This window comes from Odontesthes bonariensis, chromosome 24 (assembly GCF_027942865.1).
Source record: "Odontesthes bonariensis isolate fOdoBon6 chromosome 24, fOdoBon6.hap1, whole genome shotgun sequence".
In the NCBI taxonomy this organism is placed as follows: domain Eukaryota; kingdom Metazoa; phylum Chordata; class Actinopteri; order Atheriniformes; family Atherinopsidae; genus Odontesthes; species Odontesthes bonariensis.
Window position 1 is genome coordinate 8263504 of NC_134529.1, and position 19831 is coordinate 8283334.

A 19831-nucleotide genomic window follows, 5' to 3' on the forward strand; every position below is an offset into this window, starting at 1 on the left:
TAAATAGTTGGAGCAGACTTTATCTCGTGCCATCACTGCTACTGGATTCTCCACCTGCTTTGTGCTCCCTTTGCATTCCTCACAGCACGTGCTGTAATCATTACTGAGAAAAAGATTAAATCAATGCTACCCAGAATGAATTTTCTCAAGGCTAATTTAGCTTATTCGTCTGCACCATAGGAAAACATCCTGAGATAAATAACACGTAACAAAAGTAGAGTTACATATTTTGTGATTACGAGAAATCCTTTTTTTTTTTTTTTTTTTTTATTTTTCATCCTGTTAGGATAATAACAGGATAGGATAATAATAAATTACTTTAGTTACTCTAGTTTGGAAACAGCTTAGTCAACAGACCTGTTTAAAAGTGAGTCATTTAAACTAGGAGCTGCACTTAAATCATTTGTTGCAGGCATCATTTTCATTCCTTCTTTCTGATTTCTTCCGTCAGACCAAATGCTTCATCTGCGGTATTGGAAATGACTACTTTGACCGGACGCCTCATGGGTTTGAAACCCACACCTTACAAGAGCACAACCTTGCCAACTACCTGTGAGTGAAGCAGCAAAAATAAGTCTGTGTGTCCAATTTCCCATATGGGCATTTTTAACATCTCTCATGTCCTCCTGTGCGCAGGTTCTTCCTGATGTACCTGATTAACAAGGATGAGACCGAACACACGGGCCAGGTATGTGACAGGTCTTTGCTTTCTTGAGATTGCCGACAAAGGAAGCGCTTTAACTTGAGTAGGCTTTACTTATGCAACACATCAAGTGGGTTGAAATGTTGCGCAACTACAATATAGCATCAGGGGAGCAAGCAACGTGTGGGTTTGCTGTGACTTTTAAAAATTTGATTGCATATGTACCATAAATTTTCGCAAAGAGAAAAAACATCAGTCAGTGTCTCTAGCTTGCATCAGTGCAACGTGACATGTTCATTCTGTAAAGGAGTTTTATGTACTAGCATTATTTAACATGTTTCTTTTTGTCAGAGGCAGCTAGAAGTGTTAGTTTGTTCAGTAGCATGACACAAGGGTCGTCTTCCACCCGCAGGAGTCCTATGTGTGGAAGATGTACCAGGAGAGATGCTGGGACTTCTTCCCGACTGGAGACTGCTTCCGGAAGCAATATGAGGACCAGTTGGGTTAGAGGGGGGCCGCCTCACCTGGCACCCCAAAAACCCCAAACTACTTTCCTTCTATCTGACAGAGACGCTGAACTCGACTTCACCCTGTTAACCAACTGAACATATGCTGTCAAGAAAAAGAAAAAAAAAAGAAAAACATACATCTTGAATTCTGACAATTACACCAAACATAATGAATCTTGGACTTACAACTCATGCCTGGATGATTTGGGTTTGTGCATTTAAATCCTTTTTCCTGTTGCCATGACACCTCTTTTATGCAATTTCTTCTTTTTGATCCTGAATCACATTGCCTTTTTTGCTTAACCCCAACCAGTTGTGTGTAGACATCTGATTCATGTGAAGGGTTACAGCATGACAACTGAATGTTTGTATATGCACAATTTCTAGATTAACACCGGTTAGTGTCACTTACTACCACTGAATGGATGTGTGCTGCTACAACCGATCGAGTAAACTAATGAAATGATCTGATCCACAGCTGGTTCAAATCGTGCCGTTGAAATGAACATGGTTCTTCCAGGACCCGAGTCGATTCACCTAAAGTGTTACAAAGTGCCTTTTGAGAAACTATGCAAAAAAAAAAAAAAATCATTTTTGTTCTTCCTCACACAAGCAGTGCTCTAGTTACAAGTGGATTTACATCAAGCTAGTTTTGTGGCTTTTAAATTTGTTGTATAAAATCTAGATAATCTTTGTGTAAATGTTGCTTAGTTTGGTTTTGTTCCTAAACTGTGGTGTCCTGCCCGCCTGCACTTCTTTCAGCTGTAGAAGAACCCCACAGACGAGAATTGCAAAACTTGTTTCAAGGATTTATTGACAGAAGGGTTAGCTGCTACCGTATGGCCATTTGTACGTATGTAGTAGCTTGGATAAGCAGCATTTCTTTTGATGAGGGGAGTAAATGAATAAAGTAACTGACGCAATAAAGCCAATGTGTCCTCTGTGGCCTGTTTCAGTCCGTCCCTTGGCAGCAGACGGGAACAGAGACTTCTCTTTGAAACGTGAAGTGCCGAAGGGACATTGATACATTCTCACAAATGTTTGTGATGTACTGTCCTGTCTTTACGCCTCCAAAGCATGTGGCGCCTCTTCAGCCAACCAAAAAAGGAAAGCAGGGAGGCCAGTGTGAGACGAAAAATCCAAATGTCTGTAAAGATCACAACAGGAGCTTTAAAAGGTCCAGCTTTCTGTGAATACCTCCTTCATGTTTAATCAGGAGATCATGCTGTCAAGCCAGTCCTCCAGGTCCTCCTCCGTCACCTCCTTTCTGACGGGCGGAGACGTTGATGGTGCGACATCTTCGTCTTTCCCTTCCTCCATCTCGTCCATCACCTTTTGTACCACTTTCTCACAAGCTGCAGATTTACACAGCACAATGTAAAGTCTTAAATCATGTACGATAAATATGAAGTTACATTTGTTTAGCTAGTTTAGAATTAAGTCCTGGGGACGCATCTCTTATTTTTAAAAAAAAGATATGACCGGACAATCACAAAATCTCAGATCAGATTTACATCAGCATTAAAATGTGCTTTACCAAAACAGTTGAGGGTTTAGTCAAGAGCATTCATCTTAATGCCCGACAGTACCCATAATCCAAACGGCCATAGACCTTCTGCCCCCCAAAATTTCCACTTCACTGTATTGCTCTTAGAATGAGTCTGAACAACTCGTTCATGCAAAAATAACAGAATGTAAGAAGAGGTAAAGTTCAGAACCAAGCGTGTGATGTTCTGCTGGTTTTAAAATGACAAAGTGCTGCTTTGCAAGGGATTTTGTTCCAGACTGTTCTTCTAATCTGCGCAGTGGACAGGCGATCAGGAGAAACTCTGGACAGTTTTTCCCCTTCTTCCAATTGTTATGCTAAGCAAACTAGCTTCAGATTTAAGAGCGGTATCATTCTTACACACTAAACTGACTAGAACTCCTCACGTTCCCAGCATCTGGTCATAAGAATAGCACTTATTCACGCCCGCGTAAGAGAACAGAGCTCCAGTAGTCTATTTGGAGTATTCAAAAATGAAAATATGACGACTGATGACAAATCAAAGCAGCATTTGCTTGTGTGTACTTGTAGAAAAATTAACAAACTGCACTAATTATGGGTTCTCCAGTAATGTTAAAAGAATTATCTCATTCCCTCACTCAGTTACATGCAGACAGATGTTGACTTGATTTATAAAGCCCCTGACTCTCTCACTGCTTTAACTGTGAAATATTATGAAGTATTAATCCTTCCACTCACCTTGTTCTGAAGTCGGACTTTCATTATCTGCACATCTGACAGCCTGATTTCCTGCAACACGCGAGTCTGGGTTCTGTAAGTTCAGTAGCTGGTCCAGCTCGTCATCACCATCATCCACCACAGGCTCAGCAGCTACAGGGTCTGAGCCCACCACTGCCGCCACGGGGTATTTCTGGTTGATGCTCGGGCTTCGAGTAGCTGTGGACGAGGGAGTGAATTTGGACGTTTTGGCCACTTCCTGTTTAGGTGCGAGGGTAACAACCGGCAGCTCTACTGGTGTCGAGATCTAAAACATCAAACATCGGTGTAAAAGAATTTAGTGTCACTTCATACTCAGTCAATACCAAATGTATTAAACCACTGGATTAAATGGACGCATGCATACATAGGTCGTTTAAAATCCAGGTTAGTTCATCGACTGTAATAATAAAACATTTCTTAACCTTTTATAAACAAGATCCACTGCAAAGTCTCCATTTAGACATCTGTAGCTCTAGTTTTTTTCCTAATTTCTTAGGAATTAGTCTTAAACCAAACTAATTACCCTCTCATACATATGTTGCAAATAAATAGAGGAAATTTTTATTTTTCCAAAATAGAACTACAGCGCCCATCAATACTTTATGTGCACATTACATCTTGGTTCAATAATGATGTTGAAGGCCGAGCTTGACATTTACAGTCCTAATAATGTCAGCGTTGGTTCAGTGCCACATGGTGTTGCTTTTTGTATTGGAGGACTACATAAATACATAAATGCAGCTAAAAAAAATTTGAATCTTCAACTGTATCCTTGAAACGTGTTAATACACTAACCCAAGGCAAAGTCATCACCCCTTTTGGCTCGCTACATGTTTACCTTGTACAGCAGATGCCAGAAGGTGGCGCTACTTCGCATTATTACAAGACAACCGTTTCACAGACACTACACACTGTGCTCCACCCTCTCTTTCCGAACAATTCATATTATACCTTCAGTCTCATCTTCACCCCTTTTGCCGCTTGGGTTCAAATTGAAAAGGCCGAATAAAAGTCATATCTCTCCAACTGTAATGTGCAGATTGGAGCACCCATCCTACATCACCTCTACCCATAATGCATTGCATCTTGAAAACAATAGACTGCAAGTGAAAGCTTATTCTCTAACACTATAAAAGCAAAAAACATCTAGTCTTTTAAAATCTATAAAACCAAAGCGAGTCACAGTAGTCTTTGTTGCAATAAAACAGTCTCTGAAGCTCCAAGATATGCTGACATCCTTTTTGATTCATTACATAAGAGTAGTAATAGTCAAGATTTTTTTTTTTTTTTTTTTTTAAATTGACTTCTTGTGATCCATAACTTATTTATACCAATGAGAAATATAAAGCACATGATTTTCAGTTAAAAAACATTTTTCCTGAACTACAACTAACCACAACGTGCTGGAGATCACATGAGACCAAGACACGCAGTCAAAGCTCGTACCTGAACCAGCTCGGCCTCAAGGAGGAGTCTCTGATGCAGAGGAACTTGTTGAAGACTCTGTGCGAGAGCTGGGAGGTCCAACAACACTGCTGACATCTGGAGAGGAAACAAGAGAACCTCAAGCAGCCGTTTGCAGGGAGCATGAACACGATTATTCATAATAAATAAAAAATATTTAACAAATCTCGTCTGTAAAGTGCGGCTTTTACATTGTTACACCAGTATTGATCATTTAATAAAGTCTTTTTACCATTACTGGGTACTTTTAATCATTTCAGCAGATTTTACTGAAAGTATTTATATTGTTTTGGAGTAATTCTGACCCACAACCTGATGAAACGTGCATTTCTCCTCTTAAGCCCGATGTGACACATTTGTATAAATCTTTTTTTAACAGTAAAAGTTGAAAGCTTAATCTCACAAATGGTTTTCATGTCATGCTTTTAGTAACCAGGCTTCAGAGGGCTTTTTAAAAAAAATGTAATGTTAATTTTAAACAACACGTGAGGTTGTAATGAGATAAATCAGTAAAATATAAACGCCTATTACCTGACTAGCAGTGATTGAGTCCATCTCCCACTCCTTCTCTTCTGAGAACCGAAACTGAGTGAACGAATCCCCTGAAAAAGACACACAGAAACACTTTAGTGTTTCTAACAGCAATAATAAAATAACAATCAGTTTCGGGTTTAAATCCCATCATTTATCCTCCACAGTTTATTCCCCCATTTTAAGTACGAATATAAAAACTCCTGATGTCTGTAAAGGTGTTTGTCTGGAAGGCAATAAGTAGCTTTGTGTGACCTGCTGACCAGCCTGAGAGCTAAAGCAGAGCTAACACGTTACGGCCTTTCAAAACATTCACTGGCTGAGAGCTCTTGTGACTACACAGACATGGAGGTTGTGTTATTAATAAGCACCAGCAGACAGACGCGTTTTCAGAGTTAGACACTGTTAACTCCTGTTGTTTGCGTGAGGTACGACATTCGAGGAGCCCGAAATGAAAACATCATCCAGCACAACAAGGACGCAGTGTCAGATGTGAAGCACCACTCTCTTGGTTTTCTGCATGTGGTTACCTCTGCAGCGTGGCAGGAGAATGTCACTTATGGGTTAGGATTATGGGTATTTTTAGAGGACATGAAAGGCTGTCTTTGTTCAAAATGGAAGCTAAAAGTTCTTGAATGCAACAAGACAGAGGTAACAGAAACTTATTAGTTTCTTTGAAGTAAAAAAAAAAAAGGTGGGGAAACCTTAGAAAAGGAGCTCTTAGAAAACACAGAGAAAACACTTTTAACAACTGGGACGCAGATTCGATTTTTCTATTCTTGAACATCACAAATGATTTGCTTCATATATTGGACTATTTGCTCTATAAATAAATGACAACTCCACTATTTATAAAACCTGTGCTGTACAAATAACATCAGCATGGTTTCACCTGGCAATTCAATCCAAGCAGAGGAGGAGAATCCGGTTCTTGAAAACACTGTGAAGCTGTAGACTTTATGAAAAAAAGCTTCAACACATTCTGCTGCTTCTAACCTTCTCTGTGGAAGATCATCGAACATGTGAGAACAGCTGAATCGCCGCAAAGATGTCGACTTCAAGTTCCTTGGATGGTGATTTCTGTCCTAATGCTGTGGTTGGAACACGTTGGGTCTTGAAATGCTGTAAGTGACCGTTAGATGAAGCGCAGCATTAACACGCCGCTTCTCAGTCACAACTTCTGTATACGCACTGTTGCGGTGATGCTTTCTATAAGCCTTCCTCTGCCTTTTAAACCTCTCACTGCAGAATATTATTCTGCCATCTAGTTTATAAGTGTGGCTTTAGAGCACGTAAAAAAGGTTTTTCTATATAAAAATAGTGGCTGGATTATGTTTAGATTTCATATTAAAGAGCTGTGATTTCTAAAAAAAAAAAAAAAATCCTACTTAGGACATGACAACCGAGTCTGCAATTTACATATATTTTCACAATAAAACTAACTTGAACATGATTTGATAGACAGGAGTCTATTCCACATTTTTACAAAATGCTGAATAATCTCATAACTACGACCCGCTGAGTCATTTTACTTTCTTCCCGTGACTGGAATACTATTCTGTAGTTTTGGACCAACAAATGAAGCCAAATAAAGATCTCACTCTCGACTGCAGGAAGCTCAGCAGTTTTGCTACATTTCAACATTTCTTAGCCAGTGTTTTTCCAATCATTCCTTGTAAATCAGCAGAAAGGAAAAGAATCATTGTTTGCAGATCAAAGCGGCCCAATGTTCAGCATGAATTAGGTCCTTCAGCTCTGACTCATCTCATGGGCAAACACACAGACTGCCACACACAGATGGACGGTCAGTGGGAGATCTGACAGGGGAGCTGCAGTCAGTCGCAGCCTCTCACTTTGTTCCTCTGCCCTCTGCACATTGTAGCGACACTCTGCTTTTGCATGCAACCATCAGCCCCATCTGCAGATGTCCTTGATTGCTCGACTTCACTAGAAGTGACGGGGGTTTAACAAGGAGAAGTGGCAGGAGTGCTTCTTGTCTGCAGGACGTCAAACAGGCAGACAAAAGATGACTTATGAATACGGAACATTATGGAGGATACAATGTCTGCCGAGGGGAATGGGAGTGTCAGCTTTAGGCGACAGCTGGGGTGTTGGAGGCTTTTATGCTGGGTCATTTAGGTGTTGGATATCAGTGATGCACTGATTTTCACACAGACTCGGAAAGATCTGAGCAAATAAATCCGGAATTTGGTGCACGGAAATTCAATTCACATCACTGCCGGTATCTTAAGCAGATCAAATATCCTCAGTTAACAATATTCGAAGAAAGCAGGGAACTGTCATACAGCGATAACATCAGGACACAACAACATGATCCATTTCCAGCGGATTCAATTAAAGCAACAAGCTGAAGCACATCGTAAGAAAAAAGAAACTAAAAGAAACTTGTGGCAGAGGATGATGATTTATAATGATCAAGCTTTGATGTTACAAAAGCTTGGAGTAATTGTTTTTAGCATTTTTATTTTTTTTAAATATACCTGAGCTATTTCCGAAAAAAAAGCTAACAAAAGTGCGGCACAATAATAGTGGCACAAGGGTGTTTCCATCCGAGACAAAAATAATCTGTTAAGGATTCAATAAGGATTTAAGGGCAGCCGTGGCTCAGTGGTTAGAGTCGGTCGTCCAATAACCGCCACTCAAAAACATTGGTGGAACTGATAGCTGGAGGGGAGTCACTCCACCTCCTTGTCACGGCTGAGGTGCCCTTGAGCAAGGCACCGTACCCCCATGCTCCCCGGGCGCTGAATGGCTGCCCACCGCTCCAGGTTGGCATCTGTCTCTGAGTGTGTGACCCTGTGCATGTGTGTGTCAACAGGTGCCAACCTGGATGGGTTAAAAGCGGAGGACAACTTTTGTGTGTATGCATGACCAATAAATCGGATCTTAATTACGAGCGCCTCAACGATTCAACAGCTTTTGTCAGTTTATACCCGGCCTCAAAACACTTCTCCACATCTAAAGTGACCACTTGAGATCGGATCTTCCTTCTCTCTACGCAGATAAACACATAGCCTACATCAATCACATAAATCCCCAACGGCCATCGGGCAAGAGGTGGGGACAGGTTGCCAATTTCATCAGGGGGTCCAAACAACCATGCACGGTATCATTCTACTGTAAAATTCACGTAAAAATCTGATGAAAATCCAATGAAATCAAGCTTGTCAACCTGGACTAACATACCCTGATAATGCGTTTGGGGATAAAAAAAAAAACTCAAATAACTCCTGCATGTACACGCTCGACTAGACTAAAATGTGTCTTGGCACTCCACACGTGTTCCAAAGTTCCATCTTTTTGCCTCTTTTTATAAAAAGACGAAAGTGTGAAAGTGTATATTAATATAGCTGAAATCTCAGCGAAGCTGCTCTCATTCACACAGTTTTCAGTTTTATTTGTCAGATGGCCAAAGAAAACAGCAGTTTACATTTTTTAAAAAAACATTTTGACATGTTTTATTAGTGATTATTAGTGGCTATAAAGCACTAAAAAAGGAAAAAAAAAAGATTTATCATGCAGAGAAGCGTGAAATGTATCTTACTTGAGGGGTCACCTTTTTCTTTTTTTATATTCACGTCTGATTAAGGATCGTAAATATTCACCAGCTAACTGTTTCAGCTCTGATGTGAGCCCAGCGTGACGGATTTGAAGCGCTACACCTACATAAATACATGTATCTAGTTTATCTGGAAATAATCGTTGGAAACTTTGGATAGTTTTGCTGTCCTGAACTGAAACTCTGTTACATATTGCTTTGGCCTTGTCTGCTGCCAGAGAAGCTCTGCTGCCGTCTCTGCACAACCGATTGAAAATCAGTTCATAGTTCAAATGACTGTCTGAGTGCATCAGTGCCAGCGGGGTCAGTAGATCCTCGAGAGTTATTCCACAGTGGATAAACACTGCATCCCTCATGCTGTGTGATAAGTGGCTTGGCTGGCATTGTGTAACTTCTGCATAATGTGGTAACTTTTCTCTTGACATTTTGTTGGCTGAACCCACATTAACAAATGAGGCTTTTTGCTTGCTGAGCCATCTGTGGCCCGCTAATGCCGAGTCTCGCACTCATCTTTTATTTTTGGGATATGTTGTTCCGCTGCACTTTTCTCCTGCTCCACTCAACTCCACTTTGCTTTCACCTCGCTGCTTTTCATCTTCATGCTTCTGTGCAACTGAGTCAGGCTGAATATAAGGCGCACTGGATCTGAACCACCTCCATATCAGCAGGCTGAAGGATCGAGATCGGGTGTAAAAATGAGTGAGAACGTTATTACGGTTTAGAATCTGCCTTCTTCTTAAAGGCTAGCGGAGTCTTTTAATTATAGCTCTTGTTTCAAGCAAAAATTCTAATTGTTTTCTGGTTACTTCCATTATGGGTAATTTTTAATCAGATGTGTTATGCAGTAATGCATATTTTTTAACAACTTATTGACATTTTGTAGCCTAAAAATAACCACTGACTGCAGCCCTAAACTTAATTCCAAATCTGAGTTATGATACCAGGGAATTCAGCAAGTGTAAATATGTCAAGCTGAATTTATAATTGTGTACAGCATTTGACATGTGGATGAGGGTTTAATTCATTCACTCACTCGCTTCTCATTTACAGCTTCACTCAAAGTACCAAATTTGTCAAAAAGCTGTCCAAACGAGATACAAACTACAAAAAGGATGTTCTTGGAAGATGTATTTCCACATCTTTGAAGCTAATTACAACGATATTAAAAAGATAACCAAGCCTCAACTGAGAGAAAATGAATTTGCAATTACTTTGATCAATCATTAAGTCTATTTTTGAGAAAGAATGCCTTATATTCATGGGTTTCTGGTACTTTTTTCTTACATCAATGTATATTTAATAATCGATTTAGTTCTCCATTGTGAAGCTGTCACCTTGGGCTCAAGGGCTATCATGATGTAATCTAAGTATGATTTAAGAAGTGCATGCAGAAACATGACTCGGGTTTATGACTAAATTTTAGAGACACAAAACGTATAAAATAAATATGGTAAAGGAACAACAAACGGAGGGGAATTCAGGTGATGTCCTGCTCTGTATGGGAGGTGAGTTTTGCAGCAGTGTAAATATCACGAAGAGGATCTGGAAAGAGTGGATCTACGGGAAACTAAACTCAAGGGACTGGAAAACTGATATTGTGGTTCGGCATGCAGCGAAGAAGAATGTAAACACTTCTGTCCCTACAGTGCGCCTGACAGGCCGTTGTGTTTACAGGTAATATTTTGACTGGAGTGGTGACTGCCAGGGTAACAGGACAGGAAATATTACGACAGCTTTTTTTTTTTTTTAAAAACTAAGAAAAACACCGTTTCAAGAGCAGAAGGACCAACTGTACAAAGGTAAATTCACTGGCTAAAGTTCATCTTGTGCATGTTGCTCATCTGCTTCTTTTCCTCATTCCTTTCCTTATTTGCAGAATAGGCTACCTTCTTCTCCATCCTCTTGAAATTGTAGTGATAGTTATCAAATTAAATGACAGGATTACTGCCATTAAAAAAAAAAGTTACTTTTAGGGGGTAAATTTGTGTTAACATCTCTATGCAGCTCCTTGTCTTTGGTAATGTCTGAGCGCAAGCTGATAACAGGAATGACATGTTTATGGACATGTATGAAATCAAGCTTCTGGGGCTCAAGGCATGGAAGGGGGCTGAACATGACAGACCGGCATTAAATTGATAGATGAGTTTACTTAAGTTATACTTATAGTAGAATATATCTAAGACGTGACACTAAACCAACACGCTCCACTACTCAAATGGCTTCCTTATGTTGATCCTATCCAGCAAACATCTCGTGATAATGAAAATACGTCCTTGTAGAAGAAGCAATTCTCCTCTTCACGTTTCTGGGTTTTTCATATTCAGATGAAACCACGACTGCAAAGTGTCTCCGACAGGAAAATAATGTCATCACATTCAGCTAAATTTGTGGGAGGGGCTATTAGCCAGATCAGGTGTGACTTGAAAAAATAAATAAAAATGATAATATTAGTAATAATCATAGCACGATCTTTATGTCAGATCAGCCACACCAACATAAGAAATCCGTCCACAGGTTTACTTAGAAAGTTGGGGACAGTCCCGTTTTTTAAGTTGTGTTACAATTCATCCAAACACTGACAATACAAAAAGAGATTACTACATGCAAATAGCTTCACAGCTCACCAGCCTCACTTTAAATAACTACAGACACTAATTAAAAGCCATCACCCCTCACTGACTCCTCCTTTTCAGACACTCACAAAGCCCAAAATAAACAAGCTTTGAAACTTTTTTCATGTGGGCTTCTTCAGTGTAGTTCCAAACCGGGTGAACACGGTCTATATACAAACATTACCCCACAGGAGTCAGAGTTGCGCTGTGTTGTGAGTGGACTCCATATCCCTCTTTCCTCAGTGCATGCCGCTTCTCAGTAAGCACACACACGATATCATCATAGCTGTACATCCTTGTTGACTGAACTACACCATAAGCACACAACTTTTTCGCTGGATAAACATGAGCTCAAACTTTTTTAACTGCGTTTCCTGCACCGCCGACTGGGTGAGCAGAACCCGTACCACCGCTCAGACTCTAGTAACACCTGTGGTGAAATGTTGATATTCCATGTGACTAAAGGAGGAAACACATTCCCCACTCTCCCTTCATCCTCCACTTTCTGGTAGATTAATACCGCGCATCAGTGAATTACTGCCCTCCCTTTAAGCCCGCTGCCCAAACAGATCCTCACTTGATATGAGAGAAGATAGAGCAAGGAAGCTCTCAAAGAAACTTAAGAGCATTTGAATGTTATTACAAGCGTGACAAATCTCATCCAATAAGTGTTTGGTGGAGGGGAGGCAGGAAAGAAAATGCAAGTAAAAGGGCACTGGGGAAAAGAAAAGAAAAAAAGATTGAAGAAAGATGTAAAAACGAAATGCATACACTTTCAAAAACACTTCCTGTTGCTGCCTGTGGAGCTGATCCACTGACAGCTGCAGCACCTACAGCATGCTCCCCGTCACGCCTTTTTAACCAAACCAATTAGCCCACCATGACATGGCGCTGAAACCCACGACGCATCCATAAATCACTGTCTGCACTAATTGCAATTAAAATCCAGAGCAAACGAGGCGAGACGGTAAAGAAGGCCGAAAACATTTACTCAACTTTTAATGGTGCTTCTGCAAGCCTGTGTTTATTTCTAAGTCATATTTGAACAGCTCCAATCCACTCGAGGCCTTGCTCTTATTAAGCATTTTGGGCTTTTTCGGCCTGCAGCCTGATTGGAGGTGAAAGGCTGAAGCTCTGATATTCCCCGTCTCTAAAATAATGGATTATATTTGGCATTTGAGGCATGATGTATTTTCCTCATGATCCTCTTTGCTGGACGTTTTAAGTTAGGAATAGGTGTTGCTCTTTCATGTTTACATAAAATAAAAGGATATATGGGATCGGTGGAGTCAAAAGTAAATGCGTGGTCCCCCATTCCTGGAAAACAAAAAGGATTATGCTTCTGTCATCATTTTCAGATCACTTTACACAATTCTACACAATGACAAAGCAAATCTGTATTCCAATGATTCCTCAAACATAAAAGACTGAAAGATGTCATTTACATTAGTTTTCAGACCCCCAACTCCTCTGGCAGCCGTTATACTTCTCTAATTTGTCTTGATCTGTGCCTTGTTGAATTCATGGGACATAATTAAGAAGGTACACATCCTTCTATAGAAGGTCTCATGGCTGATACTGTATAAAAAATAAGTCATGAGGTTAAGAGAACGTCCTGTTGACATGTGAGACCGATTGTGTGAGTACACAGATCAGGGGAAGGATACAGAAACATCTCTGTAGCACTGAAAGAGCCCAAAAGCAAATCAGCCTCCATCATTCTGAAATGGAAAAGACTTCATAAATCAAAGTGTCCACTGATCAGACTGGTAACCAGAAAGGAGCGGGAAAATTACCACTATAAATGAGATCCAGAGTTTCTTTTGTGGGGATGAGAACCATACAGGTCAGCTGTTGGTGCAGCCGTCTATCAATCAGGCCTTTACTGCAAAGTTTCCTCACCTAAAGGAACATTCGTGTTTCTCAGACCATACCAGGAAAATCTGCTCTGATAAAAGTAAGATTCAATTATTTGGCCACAATTCAGACTGCAGTGTGGGGGGGGAATCAGCCACTAAGTATCACCTCATTCATACCACATCCACTGTCGAGCATGGCGATGGTACCATCATACTTTGGGGACATTTTCTGTGACAGGGACCATTCACAGTGAAGAGAACGATAGATGCAGGATTTTTCAAAAGATCTGAAAGTAGCGCGAATGATTGTATTGTAGACGTTTCTAATATTTTGTCAGTGAGGGTATGTTTAAATAAATCAAATTCCCCAGATATCGCAACACTGTTTGCAACACCACAAATAACATGATTCAATGTGATCGATGATGGCAGTCATCACTTTTCCAACCCCTAACCTTAACTGTTTGTACATCCAGATATACAGAATAACTTAGCTGTTGAGTCATCTTAGCAGCTACTGTTCAATTTAGAATAAATTGTACAAAGTAAGACTAATCTTGATCTCAATGTGCTGTCTACATGTACCACAAACTGATGTTTTTTTTTTTTTTTTAATTTTCTTTATTTAAACCGATGGCGTTAAAGGTTAAATTCTAAAATAAATTTCTTTCTCCCCACTAGCAAAATATCACCAGTGCTTTTATAAGCATTTACAAAAAAAAGGCTCTAAAAAGGTCAGAGGAAGATGAGAACAACGCACCCACTGGCAGCTAAATAAAGACCCATGGATCGCCTTAAATAAGCAACAAACAGCAAGAAAGCATGAATGCTTCAATCCTTTATAGGCTTGAGCTGATAGAACGTGACAGCCACCACAGTTTGTAGATTTAAGTAATATATCCAGAGCAGCCACACCGGCTGATCTGTTTACCTCAGAAATCCCAATATCCTCTGTTCACGCACCATATTCAAAGACGGCCACCTGCACTTTGTCGAGAGACACGCATGACAAACACCGTGTATGGGCTCATTTTTTGTGCTCACAGCTACACTAAAGCACAATGCATGAGTTCTTTTCAAGGGAAAAGCTGCTACATTTAATATTAAATAGTATTTAATACTAATGTAATATTATAAATGAATTTTTAAAAAGAATACCTTATCTTTGTTTATTACGAGATTACAAAGGGCATTCTAGATTCTATTAATACCAAAATTTGAGACAGCTGCACCACAGCCTCCCAACACGTGTGCTTTGATCAATCTTTCAGTGAATAATGGTAGAGGTTTGGCTAATTGTGAATCTCCATTCAGTCTCCCCTAAAATAAGAGTCCTCATTGTTCTCCATCTGCTTGTCGTCTTTGTTGGGCATGTTTGCACTTTCTTTTGAATGTGAGCTTGATCCAGTTGCATGTGTAGTTACAAGTTCTTGGGCTGTGCACAGATGGTGCAAAAGACATCCGTGGACCCTTGCAGGCAGGTGCATGTGATGAAATTGACTTCACACATACTATGCACATCATGGAAAACCAGACACCAGCCTGAAAACCTAATGGTATTATTACAGTGAACAAATCTGAATGAAACAACTCAGAATGGCATTGTTAATTATTTAGAAACATCAGTCATGCGTTTCAAGATTGTTTGCAAATCTTCCAACCAGACAGGGTGAAACGTGTTAAACAAAGCACGTTTCTTTATTTCAACAGGCTCTTTATGGTTCTGTTAGTCCAACTGGTAACCCCCACCAGCACCTGGGAAACCAAGCCCATACAAATGCAGCGATGCAGTGATTTTCTAATGCCGGGTTAAGTAAATAATATTGATCACCAAACAGGTCCTGGCATCAACATGGGTGCAACTTTGACACGTACCATCGATCCAAGCACAAGCAATAAACAACAGAATAAGACAGATCCATCAAGGACCAATCACAAAATCAACTAGACCCAAAAAACTCAAGTCCATGTCTCAAAGGATGAGAGCTGTTTTGGTGGGAGAAGTAGGACTGATGCAAGGGAAGTGGTTTTTATTTTAGCGGCGTATATACCAGGTCATGGTAATCAGAAAGTGCTTGAATTAAAGGCAGCTGTGCATGTTGGTTGTTGAAGACATTCCATCTCTCATGAAGAACTGAGAAAGCCTTTCATGACAGGTGAGACATCTTCCAGAACCAAGGAGTCCCACTGCCTTACATTCAAACACTTTGAATAGTATTAATGTTGTGGCTCATTGAAGAGCCAACAGTAAACTCATATCCGTCAATAAAATCATCTGCTAGAACACGTGAAGACAAGTGAATCAGATTTACACCTAAAAGGGCTGTTGTGAGGATTTTGGCCCCAGCTGTTGGACTCTAAATGCAGTAATCAAAGAAAATGATTGTCAATGAGAATGAATAAATAACTCTGGGGAGATTCAGCACCACTCGAATTACAAATGCGGAGTTGTTGCATCACGGAAATCATCAACTTGAGAGAGCTGGTCTACGGGGAGGCAGTGTTTTACCAGCACAGTCTCACATATAAGCAGCGCCACAGATATACCTGCCGCACTCGTCCACATATCCCACCATGATGATGTAAACCGAGACTTTAAAATCAGTTCATAAGGGATCGAGGAAAGAATTCCATTTTCATTCACTGAACTACACGATGCATCAAGGTGTCTGTTTAGTTTTACAGAGCTCATCTACACACCTACACGGCACAAGCAGATACTGGACAGCCGCGGAAGGGTCAGCAGGTCTGGGTCAATAAATAAGTGGCAGAGTCGACCGCAATTATCCCAGCTGCCCACTGCTTTTTCAGCTGTTCTGCTCTCAACAACTTCCTTTTTCAATTTCTCTGTAATTAAGGATGGCCATATGATAGACGATAAGAAAAAAAAAAGAAAAACAAAAGGGGGACTTTTCATTTGAGGACCTGTCTTGCCTCTAGCTTTTAATGATTGTCATTCTTCTTGTTTGAGACTGAGGTTACATCCATATTCAAAGGTGGACAATTAGAGAACAAAGAGGAATGAGAGATACAGGGCCAGTTCAAGTAGGCAACTATTACAGAAGGCAATCAATCAAGTGTTGCTTCTTTGCATAATTGGGTAGCATTTATTCTCCACATCAGGGGGATTATAATAAAACTAATCTGAAGTAGTTGTAGCTCATTCAAATGCTACTCCAAGCAGGGGGCGTTCTAATGTCAGCAGTGCTTGTTTACAGCATACTGGGTGTACACTGCTTGGAGTTTGGGTGAAAGGCCATTTGACTGATGACAAATGTTATGTTCAGCTGGCCACAGCTAATGAGCTGCCTGAGTTTATATCAAATGCAAAAATATTCAGGCAGAAGGGGGAAACCATGCATCTGGTAGAAAGCTTTATGTGGCATTATTATCAGAGTTGCTATTGTTATTTACCACAAGACGAGCAACACAGCGTGGGAGGTGTGAAGCACACAAAGCAATTATCTTTAATTGAGGCAGAGAGGCACACCATTAAACGACTAATTTGTTTTTTCTTTCAATAACACAAATTTTTTTTTCAAATAACTGCCACAGTTTAAGGGATTGAAGGGTTATTACACAATACGTCTCTGACACATAAATTACATATCATCCTGTTGACAAAAATCTATTGTCAACCTGAATATTCTGACATTTTTAGAAGCGGTGTGCAAATAATAACCTGGATTTAATCCACGGAGTGTAAAGTAAGCTTTCACCAGGATTCTCTGTAATAAGAAGCGCTGAATCTTTTCACTACCTCGATCCCAACCCAAGGTATGCAGCTCCTCCTGACCGAACGTTCAACCGTGAGCCAAGGAACACGCCCAGCCTACTGGCTTTTTCAGGCTGGCTTTTGAAGTGTGATACCTGAGTAATTTTACAAACCCATTCTTAAAAAAAAAAAAAAAAGGGGGAGGGAAGAAAGTGAAAAAATGTCTTGCTTCTTCAGTGTCGTAATGACAATCGCACACCAAAAACACATCAACTTTTTAGCATCTCAGTGAATCTTCTGCTGCACTTTTACCTACATCTGCTCCCAGATCTAGAAACAAAATGTTTTTTTTACATCACTTGCACGCTCCCTCTTCCCAGAGGTTTGCATTTTCTTACATTTCTTCTAATAGTAACAGACAACAAAAGGATCGCCAAAAGACTTCACAGCAGCTGAGCAAAATGTGCTACAATGTACAAGCAAAAACGTCAAGATAAGGATAACATAAGACCGTAACAACTGATGATATATCAGCTTCTTTAAGGGGTATTACATTTCATAGGGAATAATTTCACCCCCAATTCCTTGTGACTCATTTTTAATGGGCAAGATGATACTTGAAATCCAGATGTAGGGGTAAGAAATTGGATTGGGCCATTAGTTTCTGGGTGCTTGCATTAATGCAATCTTACAGGAAATACCAACATCCTGTCATGATTACCTGTGTGGGTTGTTTATCCTTTGATTGATCCGTTTGAAGATGGTTCTGTGTCTGATGTTGGCATGTTAATTCAGCAGCTATCCTCTTGGCATTTAAACTAGTGAAGAAAAATCAACAGTCAGTCTGTCCAGTTAAAAAGAACCAAGCCATGGTTCAGCATCAGGGCTGCCTCTTTTCATCACAGCACCTTGGGCCTTGTTAATAAAATACTGTGCAGCCTTCACACTGAAAGAGGGCAAAGCAATATTCGCATGTATAAAATCATGGCCACACCTGAAACCGACCGCAGGTAGACGGGGCACAACGGGGCACATGAAATCCGATTTCCATACAGTAAGCACGCTGGACACAGTGACGCAATGTAATTACAGTCATTATCACACCATGAGCCCGTACGAGTCGAGCAGAGCCAGAGACTAGAGAAGAGGGCAACCAGCGGGTGTGGCCAGTGTCTCCGCAGCATCCGGCCATGCGCTCTTGCAGGGCCCGCTAATCTCGAGCCCAAACTGTGGAGGAGCAGCTATCTGGTCAGGTTAACAAACGCAGAACAAAATGATTAATTCCATGATAAACGTCTGTAACGAGTTAAAGGAGATAAATGATGGAGAAACAAGTTATTCATTGAAGCAACTGGTCAAAAATACATGCCAGATCCATCTAAGTCTTTTTGTTGTTTTATTTTGTACTTTATTCAGTGTATCGCATCCATTCTACGCTCTATAGAAGCTATGTCCACCTCACATGAACAGAGAAAGAACTCAAGTGTACTGGCAATCCTGGCTGCTGGAAAGAGAGAAGGCATGTTGGCCAAGTTTCGAGAGCACTTAAGACATGTTCTGAATATTGTGGACTGAATAGCATTTCCCTTCAGAAATAAAGTAATTTAATTGGAAAGGATGACGCCTTTGGGGAGTTTTCTGATATCAAACTTAATCCTCATTAAATTACCAAACTAATTGGCTGTTTACATAATTAGGATTTTCTTTTATAGACCCAACACAGTAACAGCACAGTAACTGGAGTAGAGACATTATGCTTTGTAATTTGCTGCTGGCACCCGACAGAATCTGGACAAGAGATTGTGGGACTGTCTGCGCATTTCCACGATTCATTCAATCATCTGTGTGGAAACCTTTTTCGTACGTGCACTCGATTTGTACACGGGGAAGGATCAAGGTGAAAAGTCCCCACCCAGAACGTTTAAAAAGCCCAGGTATTTTCAACTTCTAGCCAAAATAGACAACTCCAGCAAAGTAGTCCTAAAATGGGAATCATAGGAAGGTTAAAGAGTTAAAGTTTGGTAAATCTCAAGCCACAACCACCCATGAACAGGACCAAAGTGAGAAAACAGCTTTGTTAAAGACATTTTATCAAACTCAGAATTCAAATCAAATGAGTTACCCAAAGTTTAAAATACATCAAAAGCTCTCTAAAAACAAATCCAAACTGAAAGATGAGGCTGAAATGATGCCTTGTATGAACCTTAAAGCTGCACATTGATCTTGTTTTAATCATTTAAGGTTATTTAAATTTCACAATACTCGTACAAGTTAACAGCTCCAGGACATAATCTTGACGTCTCAGTGACCGGCTGTATGAGGCAGACCGATGAGTACCATCTACTAAAGTCTAACAATGACTGTATATCTGTGAGCCTCTACATAAAAAGGAGCTGAGGAATGCCGTACATGCCTAATCATTAACCAGGCTGTGACTTATGGTCAGTAGAGACATGCATGATATATTCACCTGAAAGAAAACTTCAAATTCAATTCAGTGGTTACATGTTTTTATGCTGCGAGATATTAGTGTGTAGTTCCACCACATCAGCTATGACTGGGAGGTCTCTTGTGTTTTACATGCATATATCACGGTCATAGTTCTGATAACTACTAGAGAAAGTTCCCTTTCTTTTTGGATTAGCACCGCAT

The 19831-nt window shown here is 40.3% G+C and overlaps 2 protein-coding genes across 2 annotated transcripts in view; one reads left to right on the forward strand and one right to left on the reverse strand.

The window, feature by feature from the left end:
• Nucleotides 1-2107, forward strand: part of ryr3 (ryanodine receptor 3) — a 120837-nt gene extending 118730 nt beyond the window's left edge. The window contains exons 105-107 of the mRNA XM_075458510.1: nucleotides 452-552; nucleotides 637-688; nucleotides 1056-2107. Of these exons, the coding sequence (XP_075314625.1) occupies nucleotides 452-552; nucleotides 637-688; nucleotides 1056-1151 (249 nt within the window). The 3' untranslated portion in view covers nucleotides 1152-2107. The remainder of the gene's footprint in view (nucleotides 1-451; nucleotides 553-636; nucleotides 689-1055) is intronic.
• aven (apoptosis, caspase activation inhibitor) overlaps nucleotides 1950-19831 on the reverse strand; it is a 29950-nt gene continuing 12068 nt past the window's right edge. Inside the window, exons 3-6 of the mRNA XM_075458513.1 lie at nucleotides 5414-5484; nucleotides 4865-4960; nucleotides 3398-3683; nucleotides 1950-2507 (exon numbers count right to left, since the gene is read on the reverse strand). Of these exons, the coding sequence (XP_075314628.1) occupies nucleotides 2365-2507; nucleotides 3398-3683; nucleotides 4865-4960; nucleotides 5414-5484 (596 nt within the window). The 3' untranslated portion in view covers nucleotides 1950-2364. The remainder of the gene's footprint in view (nucleotides 2508-3397; nucleotides 3684-4864; nucleotides 4961-5413; nucleotides 5485-19831) is intronic.